The sequence below is a fragment of the Microtus pennsylvanicus genome, chromosome 20, assembly GCF_037038515.1.
Source record: "Microtus pennsylvanicus isolate mMicPen1 chromosome 20, mMicPen1.hap1, whole genome shotgun sequence".
NCBI lineage: Eukaryota > Metazoa > Chordata > Mammalia > Rodentia > Cricetidae > Microtus > Microtus pennsylvanicus.
This window is the reverse complement of record NC_134598.1, coordinates 34,275,945-34,294,353: the sequence shown is the minus strand read 5'-3', so window position 1 is coordinate 34,294,353 and position 18,409 is coordinate 34,275,945. Positions and strand designations below refer to the sequence as shown.

Below are 18,409 nucleotides of genomic sequence, written 5' to 3'. Positions count from 1 at the left end.
TCCACCCTACGGGGAAAGCAAATTTCTTTAAAAAACATATAGTTGGAGTCTCATTATAGTATCTATTCGGTCACTCTGTCTTTTAATGGGAGATCTTAATTCATTAACATGTAAGATAATTATCTCAGGTTAGGTCTTGCTTTAGCCATTTTATGACTTGTTTTACAATGTTATCAGATACTGTAAATTATGGTTGATAATATTTGCAATTGACACAACATAGTCATGTTTTAAGGTATAATTTTCAAATATGGTCGCTATAAACACTTCTAATTTGATCATATCAGCCTGATCAATACTTGTGAATTTGTTCTATTTTCTAATTTATTATATATTATATTATATAATTTATTATATATTATGCCAACATTATGCTTCCCACTTTTTAATAGCATGGCGAAATATCTTATTCAAATCCATATGGCTGAATAAAAAGAGTTATTATAGCCTCCATCTTCCTCTCTTGTTGGTCTACTTAGTGTGCAAGCATCATTTTGACATGCCAGTGGGTCATTAGTGGAGCAGAACACAGTTGAAACAGGAAAAAGAGACAGAGGCCGGCCCCCTTCGCCCCTCTTTGTAGCTAATTGTCAAGACACTGAATAAAGCACAAATCAATGAATGCGTCTTAATCAGTCATCCAGAGGCATCAGAGGGCTCGGGTTCAGATAACTTGGTAAATACAGATTCTATTTTTTAAGCACATACACAAAAGTAAATACATATCACAGGATCTTAGAAACAAGCATCACATATAAATGTGCTTCTTCCGTGAAGATCAGACGAACTCAGCAAAAAGTCAGAAACAGGATGTGTTATTCAAAATAACTGCACAAAGTTTCAAAGAAATATAAAAAACAATCTCTTCCTCAAGGTTTTTATAGTCAGTTAATAAAAAGGGTTAATAATTAACATCTAAATCTTGTAGGCTTTTTTTTTTCTTATTTTGAAAGGCCATTCTGGTCAAAAATTTAAGTAGCCCAAACCAATTAAGAGAGCTGTTAAAAAATTGCTGTATTCCTGGATAACAAAAATATCTTAAATTGAGTATTTTCAAAAGTCAATAGAGAATTTAGTTTTTCAACGCTCTTGGCTCAGTCATTAGCTGGCCATCCATTACGCTGCGATTGTTTCCCAAGGACTTAAATTATTATGTTTTTATATTCTGATGAAAACTCTTCCAAACTACATTACACACTTGGCTACTCTCATAATGGAACTCACGAAGCTTCAGGGCAAATGGCAGGAGTATAAAAGGATGCAGGGATGGGAAACAGAGCCGAGGGGGGTGGGGCAATTGGCCACTGAACAAGAGAGCCTTGGATGTGGCTTCCTGCTGAGTTCTTGTGCCCTGTTTCTCTTTTCTTTCTTCCCCTTGCTACGGTGTGTCACTACCGGCCTCACCAGTAGTTTTTACTGAGTAATCTTATGTTATCTTAGTTTTAGACCGTCTGGAAAATAAGAACCAAGAGTGTTCCCAGTGCACCTAAAATGAAAACACATCGGGAAGTGATTCCTCTGACCAACACACTTTAAGTGTGTGGGCTTCATTAGGATGAAACTTTGTTAGAAAATGTATCAATAGATTCATGGCTCCTATCTCACCACGCAGCAGGTGTTTTATAACGTCAGCAGCTGGACATTTTGCCCACTCCCTATACCCTCTTTTCCATTTCGGTTTGCTTCATCTTTTCTTGGCTGTCTTTTGAAGTAGAGATGACTAGACCCTGCTTTCTAGTTGCAGGAAGTATTATTTCTCTGACAAGGATCCCTGCTCCACACATGGGGACAAACACAATGTGCGGGAAGATCCAATGCACACAGTCCTTTATTTCTTAGGGAGATACACAAATCAGATTGTGATTATTTATTAGAATTAGTGCTGGGGAAAGACCCCAGGGCCTTGTGGAAGTTCAATGTCCACTCCACTAACGTGTTACATCCCTAGCTTGACATCATATTATTATTATTTTGAGACAGGGTACTGTGTAGCTGACTTCAAACTCACTCAAACATAGCTGAGCCTGGTCTTAAACTCCCAATCCTGCCCCTGGCTCCCAAGTGTTAGGACTACAGACGTTGTCACCACACCCAGTGTGTGACATCCCAGGGACTGTGTCAGCAAGCACTCTGCTGGCTAAGTTACACCTCCAACTAAATTAAAATTTTCTTAACCACTGTAAGGAAAAGGCATTGATTAAGAATACAGTAGCAAGCATTCGTTCACTGCACCCAAGGAAGACCCAGACACTTTCAAAGCTCTACTGTGTGGTTACAATGAATCACCCCCTTCACAACATGTTTCCTGCAATTAGCACAGGGACCGAGCTAGAAAACACAGAGCACAGAGGATGGCCAAGTATCTATTCTCCGTCTCCATTGGATGAAATGGCCACAAAATCATTGTACCAAACTATCAGCACTATTTTTCAACCATTTCTGATTCTGAAACATCAGTTTCTATACTAGGCACTCCCTGTGATCTAAAAATCACTGGCAAGGAGTAATCCACACTTTGCCAGCTCAGCAATTACTGGTTTACTTGGTAATCATAACTGAGGTTGTTTATTATTGGGTAGTCGCATTCTCTTGGGGATTCCACAGTGGTTATTGGTTGTGGAACTCAGATATTTTTCAGAGCTCTCCCTTACTAGGTGTATTTTTTTTGTCACTTTTAAAAATAGATTTTTAACTGAAACAGAATTGTATCACTTGCTCCCCTCCTATTCTTCTATCCAGGCTCTCCCCAATACCCTTTTTGGAATTCCTCTAATGAACCCCCATTCTCAAGTGATAGGCTCTTTTCCTGTATTATTGTTACACACACACACACACACACACACACACACACACACGCATGCACACACACACGTGTGTATGTATGGACAAATACATATAGAGCCAACCCGCTGACTCTGTCTTTGTTCATGGCAACCTAAAATGTATACCTTTGTGGCAGCGGGATGGTGTTACGTGGCCTTTAGAATGTCCTGGTCCACTTGTGACTATGTTAGCATTTCAGCATGAGTCATACTAACAATGCAGCTAGAATGAGCATGAATGGGACAATAATGAGTTGGACATCTAATTCATGGCCGATGCCGTGCTCAATACATATATTATCTCAATTATTTCCTACTCTAAACCCCGAGGGTCAGTGTTCTTATGCACATTTGACCTCAAAGCCTAACCTTGTCAGTTGTTATTTTTGTTGTTGTTGTACAAATGACAATAATTTACTGAATTCCTGCTATGTGCCATGTGCTTCCTCAGACACTAGTGCCTAATAACAGTAAAAATAAGCCAAAGAGAGAAAGGGCCCTGCTCTTGTGGACCTACACCGGAGGAGAAGATATTACAGGAAACCAGGAGGATAACAGAGGGTGATACACTGTATAGAGAGAAATAAGGCAAGCATCGAGGTAGGAGCCATCGGATGGGTGTCAGGGGCAAGTTACAACCTGACACATAGTGACGGGAAGCCTTTATTAAAGAAGTAATATTTAAACAAAGACCAGAGGAAGTTGAGAACATAAACTATGCAGACCCTCAGGAAGGGAGGGACAGAATATTCTGGAAAGAGCTATCAGGAAGGAGGGAGGCAAGAACACTTGAATTTTTCCTCTGAGTGAGAGGAAAGCCACTGAACTTATAAACCTTTAGAGGAATCACGTGACTGACCTGCATGCAACTGTCCATGTGGTTTCTGCATTGAACCAAGACTGAGGTGAGCCGGTATAGGGCTAGGAGACCAGTTAGAAAGCAACCTGGAGCAGAGATGCTGGGGACTTGTCCCATGGATGTGTGAAAAGTAGCCCAATTCTACCTTTGAACTTTGACCCTCCAGCCTTGCCTTGTTCGTGTGTGAGATTCCAGATGTGTGACACCACATCTGGTGTAGGTACATTTTGGTGGGGAGAGAAATGAATGCATGAAGGATAGGCTATCTCTAGTTTAGTCTGAACATATGTAAGAGAGAGGCTTTGGGACCAGCTGATCCTCAAGGAAAAATGGGGAGCTGTATTTGAAAGAAGAATGGAGAAAGCGGGGCTTTCCAAGTTGGTTCGGCACTAAAGGCACGTCCAAGTCTAATTACCTTAGACACATCCTCGGTACACACATGGAAGAAGGAAACAGCCATCGTGGTCCACAAGCATTCTGTATTCAGCATGTGCGCACGCATGCACACAAACAAATATAACAAAAGAGATTTTAAAATGGGAGTGTTGGAGACTGCCTGGGAGGCCATTTCCCATGCAAGTCTAGTGTTCAGAGGAGAGGTCTGGCCTGAAATACACGATTGCAGGAAGTCTGAGAGCAGCATGAGCAGTGTGCATGCATGCATCCTCCCGACATTTTCTTCAGGGGGTAATCTCGAAGGACATGTCAGATCCTGGAGGCCCTATGATGCTCTGAATGAAGGACAGAAGCCAACACTGCTGAGCCAGATTCTAGCCTCTGAGCCGGACTGTCTAAACACACTCTTAGCTTTCACCAAAGGGAAAGTCAGTGCTGTCTGACAGAATCAACAAAGGACCTGAGGTTCCGGGAGGTGGGTGCCTGGTGCAGATGGTCCTGGAGCCTGGGTTTGAAATGAGTCTTTTAAAGACCCAGATCTACATGTCTAGCCACCAGTGCCTCATCACAGACCTTCTGCCTTGAGGTCAGTCTTTTCTGTAAAAGACGAAAACCATCACAGCAGCATACCAGCCCCCCCGTGTCCCCCCCCCCTTCCCTTTTGGCTCGTCGCCTCGCCGCTCACTTACCACGTTTAGCAGCATAATGATGCAAAAGTTGATGCACACTGCAGTCCCTGTGGTTGCAACCTGAGAGTTATTCCTGATTAGTGCCCACTTAAAGGCGGCGAAAGTGCTGACAGTCACCACCCGGTAAATGACGATCCCGAACACGGCCGCGATCACCACACAGATCTAGAAGGAAGATGGAGGAGAGCCAGTGAGACCGCCATGTCAGGTTTCAGGAAGCAGATGTGTGTTCTGATGAAGAGAGAAAACCAAGTGACGGTGATTCTGCTTCGAGTGCCCCCGTGAGAATGTACGCTTTTCCCATGCAAGTTTGGTGTTCGCAGGAGAATGCTTTCTCTGGATTTTCCAACAGAGTAGAACAACCTCACAGCTTGAACGCTGAAGATCTGCTCAAGGCTTTGGAAGCATAATAATCGAGTGTTCAGACTAACACATAATTATTATAGAAATTTATTATGCTTCTGATGGCAATAGTTTGTTTCCTGTTCTTATTATCATAAGATGTAAGCAAAGTCTCAACCCACAGGGCACATTCTTTCTACTCTCTGGGGATCCTGGATATTTGCTTCTTTCTAAAAAAAAAACCTTATCTTCTTTCTTTCTTGTTTGATGTGTGTATGTGTGTGTGTGTGTGTGTGTGTGTACGTGTGTAGGGACATGAATGTCATGGTGCAGTATGGAGGTCAGAGGACAACTTAGGGGCTAGTTTTCTCCTTCTACCAAGTGGATTCCAGGTATCAGAGTCAGGAAGTCGAGCTTGATGGCAGGTACCTTTATCTGCTGAGCCATCATGACAACCCACGGATATTTGCTCATGGCTTCGGTTAAGCATTTTCAATCTTCAAGACTATTTCCTTTGTCTACAACACCCATCCACCCATCTCCTGCCCAATGTGCACGCACTCCTATACACAGGGAACTCCCCCCAACCCCACCCCTTTTCACGCCTGAGCACCAGAGTGTTGTTGTTGCTAGAGCATGGCACATGCGCTAAATGGGTGCATCGTCTTTTGGGGTACTCTGATGATTTCTAACGATTTGTCAAATCGTGGTTAACAGGGACAGTATCTGTACACTCCCTTTATGTGTCCCTGGGTAAACTAAGGATGTGACAGACACATAGTATCTTACTATTGGATACAAACATAGACGGAAGCGTCTTTTGTTGGAGATTCATGATACTTTGGAATAGTCTGTGTCATGTTTATATTTCATAATAGTTTATATTATAGATATAATAACTATCTTCTATTTTTATAAGATAATAGAATCTGAGACTCCACACAGTTTTGGAACTTTCATTCAGTGATTCCTAATAGAGGTTTAATTACCTAAAGCTGAGTTTTAAATCCAATCCCTGAAGTAAACATCCATTGATTTGCAGATTCCTTTCCTTTTTTTTTTGTATAAACTTTATTTTATGCTCACTTCTGGTGCAAAATACACACACACACACACACACACACACACACACACAAAACCAACTGTGGTATAAACCTTGGCTAGGAGTTACTATGTTCAGGAACATAGTAAGAGTTAAACAAATATTTGAGTCCTGGTGCTGACGACAGGGAGGCAGATGAAGTCTGCACTGAAGGTCATACACGGCAGGGCTACGAAGGCAGGACAAGCCACTGGATTTAGAGCCAGAGGACAGGGCAGAGTTCTAGCTGTGCCACTAGGCACTAGTGTGACTTCTGCACAGCCTCCGCTTCCTGGGCTTTAGGGTCCGTGTGTACAGAACAGGAAAACCTAATCTACGTTTCTAGATCTTATATGAGAAATAAGTCAGTAAGTGTGTGTGTGTGGAAGGTAAAGTGTGGCGGCATTACTTAGAAGTGGTACCCAGAGAAGGATGTGGGTTTGGGTCTTTCTACGCGACTGGCTTCTCTCACCTCCGTTTCTTCACTGTCTTGGTTTGGGGAAGCGTTCCCATATATGCTCTCCCCGTTTTAGCTCATTTCAATAGAACACAGTGGGACACGGCAAGAGGGAGGCCTAGGACATTAGCGTGGGCGTCTGAACACTCACTTATGGGATGACCCTAGGCAAACCCTTAATTTTTTGGAATCTTAAGCTGCTTCATCTGTCACACGGCAATAACAATGTCATCCACGACGCCAAATGCATCAATCAGGATTTAACAGCATCCTGTGTAAAAGCGTTTTATATAATCGTGCCAATACCTGGCACATGATTACTGTTGCTATGTCAGAAGTTTGTACCGTCTAAAAACTAAAGAGATTTTTTTTTAAAAAAGTGTCAAACCATGAAGAATATTCCTGATGCAGAAACGATGAGTCTGCTGCATTTATCAGTAAATGCTTGGTAAGGTTCCGGCTTTCCAGAAATGGGGTTCATCCGCTCTTTCTTGGAATACTTGGCTTCAAACTGGGGGCGTATTTCTTCCTGAAAGACAAGCAGACACATCTGTATGTGTTGAAGAGGTACTCACAATAAGAAACATTCTTTTCATCCCACCATAAAATGGAATCTCTAGCTATCACACCAATGAGCCAGTCAATGCAGTAGGCTTGGAGACACAGCCTTAAACATTTGGAAGTTGATTCCCTTGAAGAACAACCCTTAATACAGCGATCAAGATTCATTATCATAAAAACCAATGTAACTTAGAGTAACAGTTACATTTTTCTGTTACCTTGCTAAATTCTCCCTGACGAGGGAGTGATGTTTAAAACTGACCGCCTGACCACCTGTTCTATACCTAGCGTTTTGGATCAGCCAGAGATGATCACTTTTATCATCAGGCAATAGTGTGAACAGAAGAACGAAGGCGTCTTTTAAATAGGCAAATGTTCAACATGTATTTTGTGACTTATACTGACAGTATCATTCTTAGCCTTCTTGGTAAACCCTGAAACAGTTTTATTTTTGTGTGCCCAGGTTTAGGTGACTAAAATCCACAGTGAATCTACATTTAATAAGCTCATGCACCTTTAACCAACAGGCGCTAAATGTATTCTTAATTGCTAAATACCTTCCAGGTGTGGATGTATCAAGGCTCCTTCAATCCCAAGCCAAGCTGAGGTTTTTGTTTCATTTAGCGGAGCCTTATTCCAGTGTGACCAGTTTCCAAGTAGAAAGCAGTTGTGGGATTAGTAAAGATAATCGGCGAGAGAACGTACTAGAACGTTGCTGGTTAATTAAGTACATGCTATTCTCGAGTGAACTGGGCAACGACGGAAAATGAGCTAAAAGTGATGGGCTGGAGATGAAGTCCACGCAGACAGAGCATGCTCAGATGAAAACAAAAGGCAAAGGAGACGGAAGCTAATTACTGCACACGGAGGGCCGACCTAGGTGGAGAATAGCTGTGCTCTGCAGGAGACATGTTCACAGATAAGCTCATTCTGCCTTTTCTTTATTTCAGGCAGTGAGGTTTGAGGATACAGAGGATACAGAGATAGAGCTGCTTCTGTTTGCTCTGCAAGCTCTCAGCTTCTCAGGATACAGATGGATGAGCCGCTGCCCATGGACCCCCATGTCCACCTGAGTATTGCCTCCAAGCCCATGAGACCATCTTCTGAAGAATGTTGATGACACATGAGCGTGGCTGTCTTTCAGAATAGTAAGAATTACTGACAAACCCCAGTGTCATATATCAAAGTTCCTTGTTGGATATCTTAAATAGACAGAACAAAACAAAAATGAACTAAGCAAAAAAAAAAAAAGCCTAGGATATTTATGTAAATAAGAAAGCCTGTCAAAATTATCTCCTTTGTTAAGCCAGGCAGGGCCAACATTTTCACAATTTGTGCTTCTAAAACCCTCTGTTAATGTAAAGAAACACATACATGTTCCTCTAGGAAAGAAAACGCCCATTGTAGCTATAATGACACTGTAATTTTTACATTATATGACTCACAGGCACACAGACACAGCAAGGCTCTGGTGATTTGGGATTCTGAGAGCTAAGAGAACATAAGGGTTAGGAAAAATGGGTGAGGCCCAGATAAAGCAGGGTCCAGCGGAAGGGTGTGGGAAGTGAGTCTGGTATGAACAAATGGGTCAAGAAAAGGGGACCAGAATTGGGCACAAATGAGGAAAGAACACAATATAATGACCTAGAAGGGGGAATGGGGACCAACATGGTTGGGAAGATAAAGTTCCCGGAGGCTGAGCTTACCCTTGTCGGCAGCTTGGTCTACAGCTGACCCTGCATTCGTCCATACCAAGGGGGCTACCTGGGCTACCTCGGCTACCTGGAGCGCTTCTTCTCAGCACTTAGCCCATGATGTAATTCTGAACTTGTGCATGTCTGGGGGCTGCTGTGGGTCCTGGGTTCACAGACACATTTATTTCCTCAAACCGTTCTCTAATGAGGTGCTAACAATTAGCTCAGTGCTAATAAAAACCACCTTCTACTCAAGTCAGGAAAATGAGTGATAAGTCAGGATAGTCCTCCTGAATCCCATGTGTCTCTGCCTATTGGAGAAGTGTCTTTTGCCTCATGGATTCTCATTCAATATCATGTCAGTGAGGACCCAAGCACAGAGCTTGGATGGTGGTATTGCCAAATGATGCCAGACTCTCCCACCTCCTGCCTCATGGGAAAATCCCATGATGTAACCCAGGCTGGCCTTGACTTGAGGTCTTCCTGCCTCAACCTCCCAGATGCTAGGGTCCTAGACAGATCACCTGTACCCTCTTTATGCAACTTGAAGCACCCTTCAAAGACAGTTATTGAAGTTGCTTTCTGGATAACCTGACTTCCCTCATTCAGCAGAGGGTGACACCTCAAAGATTTCATTTCCTGGGGGCTTGTGCTGTTACGATATCCTGAGGTGAGTGTTACTCACCTCCTCCTCCTCCCAGTCTATCAGATCCCAGTCGTAAGCAATCACCGCTCGGCGTCTTTTCCAAAATTCCAGGAAAACGGTAGCTGGAACAAACGGAGAACAAAGGTAGTTTCAAATATAAAGCAACACTGTTTAAATGAATAACGAAGGCAATGCAGACAATGGCGGTGGCTTGGAGCTTGTTGTTGTTTTGTTTTTGAAATCAGAATTTTTAATTAGATACTATTTAATGGGGCGATATCTTGAGAATTATTAAACTTGAGTCAAATATAATGAAAATTAGAGATTTTGAATGGAACTAAATTAAGATGGCTTGCAGGTCGAGGCAGAGCAGATTTAACATAGACAGAGTCCTTGGAATAAATAGTACAAGAAACTTTCCTGCCAATATCTTGCGTACTAATATGGTATTTATTTTTTAAATACAAAAGGCATCCAGGAATAGAGAAACAACCCCAAACCTCAGCATACATTGGATGGGCAGTAATTTCTTGTTCCCAAATTCTCTTCAGAGAAAAGTTTACAAAATATTTTCACCATATTTAGATATATGCAAATATATTTGTACTTAATATAAATATTCTAGCCAGACACAGTGGTACATGCCATTGATACCAGCACACAGGAGGCAGAGGTAGGCAGATCTCTCTGAGTTCAAGGCCAGTGAGGTCCAGGACAGCCAGAGATACACAGAGAAACCCTGTTTCAAAATCATTAAAAAAGATCCTTTTGCTCTAAGGCTATTGAAGTGTGACTGAAGAACATGTCGTTATGACTCTTAGATGTTTTTCCATCAATATCATCCAAATAATAGCAAAGTTTGAAACTAACTGTGCTTCTCTTTTTGTCTGGCAAAATGTATGACTTCCCCTCACACTGACTGAATCAGCTTCACAGGAAAGATCACTAGCTCTTCTCTGAGATACATTCCCAGTGCACAGGAAAGAATTGTTGCTGGGAACATGTTTACCTAACTGCTCTCCATTCGTAGGGTGGTCACCAGACCAGAATGGTCACTTACGCAGGAGAGAAATTACCTCCATTTATGCTACAGAAAGATGTTAGATCTTTGTATTGGAATGGTGTGGTCATGTCTTAATGGATGTAGACACTTTACTATGGGGAAAAGGAGTAAGTTTCATGCCTCTGTTGAGACTCTACTCTGAAGGCATGAAGACATAACCCTTAGAATCTTAAAACATTCTAAGTATGTATGTAAATTAGTATACAAATACAGTAACCTCTTGTCTGTGGGGTATACATCCCAGCACCTCCTCAAATGCCTGAAACCGTGCTGATTGTTAGAAAATAACGGCAAAGACATTGCCAAGAAATTTGGAAGATGAAGAGACTTAAAGACCTGATGGTGTGACTCCCCTGCTAACTTGTTAAAAGCTTGAGTTTCACAGCAAAAACAAGAACAAAGGCTAGATAAAACGGGCAATGGGCATGAAAAGGAATGAGTTGTTTTTTATTTCTGAATGATGGGGACTATTTCAAAGTATCAGCTTGGCTGTTCCCAAGCCAACCTGATGGCTCAAAGCATCTTCAGAAACCTAGGTGAGATGGCTCCCTGGCTGGATCTGGATCTGGTGCTGGGGTTGTTTTCTAGGAAATGATCATGATGAAGATGATAATGAAAATAATAAATAAAATTATTACTAACAATAATTTGAATATTTATTTTCAATTATTATTGGTTATAATGTATTATCAATTTAATTTAGTTATTGACATTAAAATTATTATTATTACAAATAAAAAAGATTCTAGGAAATGTAGAATGAATTGCTTCACATATACAACCACTTTCCCCAGCAATACTAATTTTTTTTAAAAAAAAATGAAATTAGTAACACTAACAGACTTAATCTTTATCAGTCCTTTATAACTCTCTAAGAATGTTTATTTGGATAAGAGGTGGGGGACTAGAGCTGAGGATTGGAACACACTGGGGTCTGTACACCAGGTGAGATGCCAGGCAGCTCTCAATGGCTGCGTTGCCGAAAAAGCCTCACAATTGTCTTCATGTAAACCATATCTGCATCAAAATGACAGCATTAAATATTAAAGAGCCCAAGCAGCGTGGTTTTGTAGTTTACTAAGCTTTGCGGCCCCACAGAGGCTAGTGTGATCACGAGAAGGGAAGCGGAGAGCTTGCGAGATCCTGCGATGTGTCAAAATGCGTTTATTTCAGGGCCCAGGAAGTCAGGGGTGGAGACATATTTTAATGGAGACATATATTTTAATAAGATCAAAGCCAACCATTGATGCCTGGACCTTTGAGATAAGTACATGAGTTTATGTGCTGGGCAGGGGATTTGCAACTCACAGGGGGGAAAGCCTGAGAAGCCAATTTGTTAAAGTCTGATCTACCGTAAATACTCTAAAAATGTCCTGATGGGAATCCAGTGTCTGGGGATGTTCCGTGTAATCGGAGCAAACACTGCTGATTAATCCAGCTGAAAGAAACAGTTCTTAAGAAACAGCCCCCTTCTTCCATTCCCTTCACAATCATTGACTCCATTAATTCAAAGCACCAAATGATGTACTAAATAGAGTGATTTGCACGCTTAAATGAGACAGGATAATGCATTTAGTTTCACAGGCATCCTGACACGGGGATTCTTGAGAGTCATTTTAAAACAGTCTCTGTCCCAAACAGATTTTCACATCCATGTTGGGAAAATCGGAAAGAGAGTACTGTCTCTCCAAGTCACATTAGCTCTGGGAATTCTGACTCCATATCTGAGCTGGTTGCTGAGGGAATCCCACAGGTATTGAAGTTTGTTTTTTCCTCCCAGGGACTACAGTTTCATGGGGCCTATTAAGGATGTGCTTCCCTTCTGTAAAATGGGACCAAACTGCAGGGGTCTGAGGACCTTCCCTTTTATGCTTGAGGGATTAACTACTAAAATATAATAAAGTAATGATTGCACACATGGCTAAAAGACAGTGAAGAACTCTGTGATAACAGAGAGAGAGAGAGAGAGAGAGAGAGAGAGAGAGAGAGAGAGAGAGAAGAGGAGAGGAGAGAGAGAAAGAGAGAGAGGGAGAGAGAGAGAGGGAGAGAGGAATAAAGTGCTCACTCAGGGTTGCTGCATCAGCTTACTGCTTAGAGTCAGCAGGACCCTGTTTAGGAAAGAGAAGGGAAACAATGGTCTTAATGTGTCAGGGAGGCAGGGTATTAGCTCAGAAGGGCCACATTAGGAGGACTTGAGCACAAACAGTGTCTTCCAGATAGGATAGGGCCAACACACTCATGAACTCACGAGTGGTTGTCTATACAAGATCTGCACAAGGACGAGCAGGTCAGCTTTCTAGCATGGTGGTGAAGGGTCTTCACAGCCCCACTTCTCACTGAGGAGCTATTGGTGGTTGGTGGCTCCTGGGAAAGGGAGTCAGTTTTGTTTAAGGATGTGGCCTCTGGTAGACTAGCAATGGTATCAAGTGGATGATGCCACACCCACGAGCATGTTTGCGGGCAGCACAAATTGGACTTCATAGACAGAGAGTTCTCAAAAAGAGAAATCAAAATGGCTGAGAAAGATCACCAAAGGCTTCATTATTCTTAACAAGCTGGAAAGCGACAGTGAGAAGAACGTTGAGATTTCATCCTACTCCAGTCAGAATGGCGAAGATCAACCAAATAACCAGCCATAAAGGCTGGCAGGGATGTGGGGATGGGCACTCATTCACTATTGGTGGCAATGCAGATTGGTTTAGCAACTCTGCTAGTCAGTGTGGTGAATTCTTAAAAGAGCTAAAACTAAACCCACCATATGATGAGCCAGCTATACCTTGTGTAGGCATATGTCCAAAGGACTCCACACCTGCCACAGAGATACTTGCTCAGCTCTAATTCATGAGATTAGAAGATCACCTAAATGCCACGGAACTGATGAAATGGTAAAGAAAATGTGATACATATACATAATGCAATACTCTGTTCTTTGGCAGTAGAGAAAAATTAAATAATTAAAAATCCCAGCAAATGGATGGAATTAGAACACATTATATATATGTGAGGTAACCCAGACTTGGAAAGACAAACACTACATGGTTTCCCTAATCTGTGGTCCCTAGCATCAAATCTTCAAGCATAAATATAGATCTCACCCCTAATCAAAGAAGCCCCACTTTGCAGCAATGGGAGACCATTACCAATGGTCTACAACTTGTCAAAAGGCAACAAACAACCGATTGCGGGGTGCACAGCCTCAACTGGTAAAAGCGCAAATATGATCCCCATCCTGAAGGCTCAGGGAGTGTGGTGAAAGAAGGGGCAGGATGGTCATAAGAGTCAATGCGCCAGGGAGTCAGCTGTGAGACCGTGTCTCCTAGAAATGACAGGGAAGCTACACACGTGAAACCTCAAAAATATATCAGTCTAACCAGGACCTGAGCAGCAACAATGCCAATATACATAACACGGGAGGGGAAAGTCTCATGTGGCTCCATCCGTTGACCAAGAGCTACAGGCAATTAACAACTTTCTGAAAGAAGAAAAAGAGCAGTCCCCAGGGGTGAGTTATTAATAATCTGTTATCCAATAGCAAGCGATCAGCCCTAAAAAAATACATATGTATCACTGATGAGTTAGCAGGTTGTATTTATATATTGGTATGCATATATAAGCAATAATTATAATATATAAAAAGAATAAATATAAGATAGTAAAGAGGAGTTCATGAACTGAGTGGGGAGTAAAGGGATATATGGAAGGAGTTGGAAAGAGAAGGGGTAACGATATAATATATAATGATATAATATTTTAATTAAGATGAGGGCTGAAAAAGAAGCCATGAGATTGGGAGGAAGGTTGCGGCCGTGAGTGGATCCGGAAGGAGTTACAGGGAGGAGTGGGGATAAAAATGATCCAAGTACAGTGTAAACATGTATGAAATTATCCAAGAATTAATAAAATGCACATGTGAAACAGAACTCGTTGCAAACATAAAAACACTTCTATCAGAATACATAAAGAACTCACATGAGAGAAAGAAGACAAACGGCCCAGTAACAAATGAGCAATCAATTTACAATGCGCAAACTCTTCACTGGGAAACTATGTAGGTTGCAAAGAAGTTCAAGGACAGATGCTCAACATCCTACTCACCAGGAACACACAAATCAGAGCTACAGTATGCTGGCTATGTCCAGCCTCGAAAATGACTGCTATTATAAAGACCGTTAATTCTCAGCGCCTGCATGCATGTGGCACGGCTGGTAACTTTCAAGGAATGCTGACGTGGTGACAACTATGTATGTCGCTTGTCATAGGATCCTCTCATACCACCTGCAATTATGTGTCCAAGAAAACATGAATGCAAAGACTTTCAGGAAAACATGAAAAAGTGAGAAAGCCAGCAATTCATTCATTCCTGATAGTTCAAACCTGAGCTGGCGCCAGTGCCTATTAACTGGGCAGCATACAAACAGACTCGAGTCTAACCAGGCAGTGGGAGAGATACGATCCAGAGCTATGAAGGGACAAACTACTGATCTATGCCGGAACAGAAATTAATCTCAGTAGCTTTAAGCGTAGTGAAAGAAGCCAGACACCAAACACTATGTGTTGATTCTCCTTGAATGTAATACGGTATGGGCGAAGGCGCACTGGGAAGCAGGGGTGAGGGTGTCAATGGGCTGACCGCAAAGCCAGCAGAAAACTCCAGGATTAGAAAGTTTCATGCCATCATTATGCTGATGATTACTACGCTATAAATCATTGACATAATCTGTCAAATTGCCCACGGAAAATAGCTGGATTTTGTTAGATGGAAAGATCCCATGGTTCCAGCACCCGCAGCAAACCACCATTGATAATGTCCCCCAATTTCTTCCTGTCCACATTAGTATTTAGACTCATACTTTATTTGTATATTTTGCTGTACTATAACCTGTACTGTAATTAACAACTCACGCTATACTGGGAGTCTCTTGGGAGTAGAGACATCACTGTTTTTATTTTACCTACCTCTGTGGTTTCCTTTCTCTTGGAAGGAAGCTCATTAAGACACAGGATGTTTACAAGGAAGGTGAAACAAAAGGACGGATGTTCTAAGGGAAGGCGAAACGTTTCGTCCCACATCAGTGGTTCTGCGACCCTTTAATACAGTTCCTCATATTGTGGCGACCCCAGCCATAAAATTATTTTCATTGCTACTTCACAGCATAACAGTTTGCTACTGTTATGATCATAATGTAAACATCTGTGTCTTAGGCGGCTCCTGTGAAAGGGTCTTTTGATCTCAAAGGGGTCACAGCCCACAGGTTGAGAAGCACTCTGCAGGGAAGTTGAGGAAGTACACAAAAAAATAGGTTTAGGAAGTCCCTGAAACTGACCAGATTCACTAGGCCTTTCATATCCCAAACATGTAACCAATAAGAGACACTACAGATGAGCCAAGTTGCCTGGGAGACGCTGAGACAATCCAAGCTGTTAAGAAAATGCTCAGACTAGCCAAGATACCCAGAAGAAACAACAGTTGAGCTGTCTGGGACAAACTCAGACCAACTGAACTGCTACGGAGGATGTTCTTCAACCTCTTCAGCCACCTTCAGGTTTTGTGAGATGTCGCCCATACATGGGTGGGCTCTGGTGATGCAGCTTTGAGTGACATGCCTTAGCCATGCTTATGTAAATAACCCCAATAAAACTCATAGATTCACCAGGCTGGACTTTGGTGGTATAAAACTTTGGTCTGTCAGTTCCCTTCGTGGGGTGAGTAGACATTAGTTCATATCTCCCCAGAGATCGTATCAGCCAACAGCACCCAGTGTCCTGTGACAAGGAGTGTAATGTCTGCTATTAATCAAGATCTTAATTGGTGGGCCCTATGGAGGAGACTTGGAAATGGCTCTAGAATAGGACAGACAATATCTGGCTTAAACTTCAGACCCCATTTCTTATTAGTTATGCATAGTCCTGAGTAAGCCATGTAGCTTCTCTGGGCCTCTAAGTCCTTTCCATTATAGAATGGAAACAGTGATCCACTCTGATGGTTTATGAGAAAGGGAGAAATTGTCCTGTGTGCACATATCCACACACAGTGGGGTTCTTGTAATTATACGCCTCTTCTTTTTGTCTATACAATACTAATTTACCTAATTAACTGTTAATGTGTTTTTAATTAATTACAGGACAATACTGTTTTTGTCGGACATGTAGATAAGATCACAGAAGATGAAATTAGACAGTCTCCAGAAACAAAAGGCCAGTTCCGATAACATGAATTAAAGAGGAGGAAGATCTCCTTTGCCAATTTCTTACAAAACTGTACGAAGTCTTTCATTCTGCACAAAGGATCCACCATCTTCTCGTTTTGACTGGAGGGCTTGTGGTGCCCCAATGGGCACCTCATTGTTTGTTTGCTGGGAGTAAGTTTTAAGACAACATTGGGCTTCCCACAGGTCAGGGAACCCTGATTGCTCTTCGAGCTGATGACGGAGGGGGACTTGATCGGGGGAGGGGGAGGGAAATGGGAGGCGGTGGCGGGGAGGAGGCAGAAATCCTTAATAAATAAATAAATTAAAAAAATAAAAATAAATAAATAAAAAAAAAGAAATTGAAAAAAAAGAAAGTAAAAATAAATAAATAAATAAATAAGGGGCAAAAAAAAGAGGACTTAGCAATGAAGACCAGAGGGAAATAATCTACTTCCCAACAGGTCTCTGCCAGCATCTATTTCCCTAACAATTCTTTTGTCTCTAGGGAGAGAAGCTAATTTAGCCCACGATTATCCTGTCCCTCAACTCCTTGTAACAAAAGGAGCACAGAGGAAAGAACCACGTTATACCTTTAGTCCAGAGTCCCGGGTTCACAGGGTAACCTGAAGATCGTCATGAAGCCCTACTGCCATACACAAGGGAACATCAGTAAAACTAATATGCGAGCCAGGGGCGGGGACCGTGCTACCCACTGGGTCCAGATGGAGTTTTACTGTTCAGCCAGTGAACACCAAAGCAAACGCGGTGACCAGCACATCCACCCGAAGGTCCCACAGATCTCTCTGCCCTCATCAGCGGGTGTCTTAGCAATGATTCGGAAAACAGAGTGTGGGTGTTTTCTTCAGGGCTGTAACGTGTCAATCCTGAGATATGATCCTGACAGGATGAGCTCCATTTGGAAGCGACGTGCCTCTACAAAACGTCACCGTCCCACAGCGGCAAAAGGGGGAGGCTCAGGATGAACGTTATGGTTTGTGATCTGCAGGCTGGGGGCTCCTAAGCCAAAGCAGCTGCTTACAAATGGCACCCGTGCCTAGCCAGAAGCTGAGGAGCTACGGCTGCCCATGTGCTAGCATCTGCTTCAGCTTCCTCGGCTGTAACATGTGCACAGGGATAGTGGCTTTCTTGAAGGTTGTGGTGGGGATTAAATGATAAGATATGTACAATGACTATGACAGTGTGTAGCAATAACCATATACTACTAGTATAACTTATTATTTTGGGCTGTCCTAGATCACTGCAAAAGACATGCATTTATGCAAAGGAATACCTCAGATGGTAGATCCTTGCTCAAACCAGCACACTTCTGGGAATAACATAGGACTTAAGCAATAAGTTGTCAATCAAAATGAAGCAATTTAGAGCATGAATTACCCAAGGTTTTCTTTGCCTAGAGTCACCCTAAAATGTTCCTCTGTGCCCAAAATGTCTTACTGAAAATCTATTAGACTCATATTGCATATATTCCAAAGCTCAGAGCTGTCAAGTCTCCAGTCCCACTTGTAACCTTAGAATCTTCTTAACTCCATGTTCCATCACCAAGCAGTCAAGCCAGGCAACGGGATCATCAATAAAACCGATTTGTCCTTC

General features: G+C 42.2%; 1 protein-coding gene across 6 annotated transcripts in view; it reads right to left on the bottom strand.

The window, feature by feature from the left end:
- Window positions 1–18,409, bottom strand: part of Ano4 (anoctamin 4) — a 324,827-nt gene that overhangs the window by 31,464 nt on the left and 274,954 nt on the right. For all 6 annotated transcript variants that reach the window (XM_075954168.1, XM_075954169.1, XM_075954172.1 and 3 more), the window contains 3 exons: window positions 9,587–9,669; window positions 7,035–7,175; window positions 4,767–4,931 (listed from right to left, as the gene is read on the bottom strand). In XM_075954168.1, coding sequence (XP_075810283.1) covers window positions 4,767–4,931; window positions 7,035–7,175; window positions 9,587–9,669 — 389 coding nt within the window. The remainder of the gene's footprint in view (window positions 1–4,766; window positions 4,932–7,034; window positions 7,176–9,586; window positions 9,670–18,409) is intronic.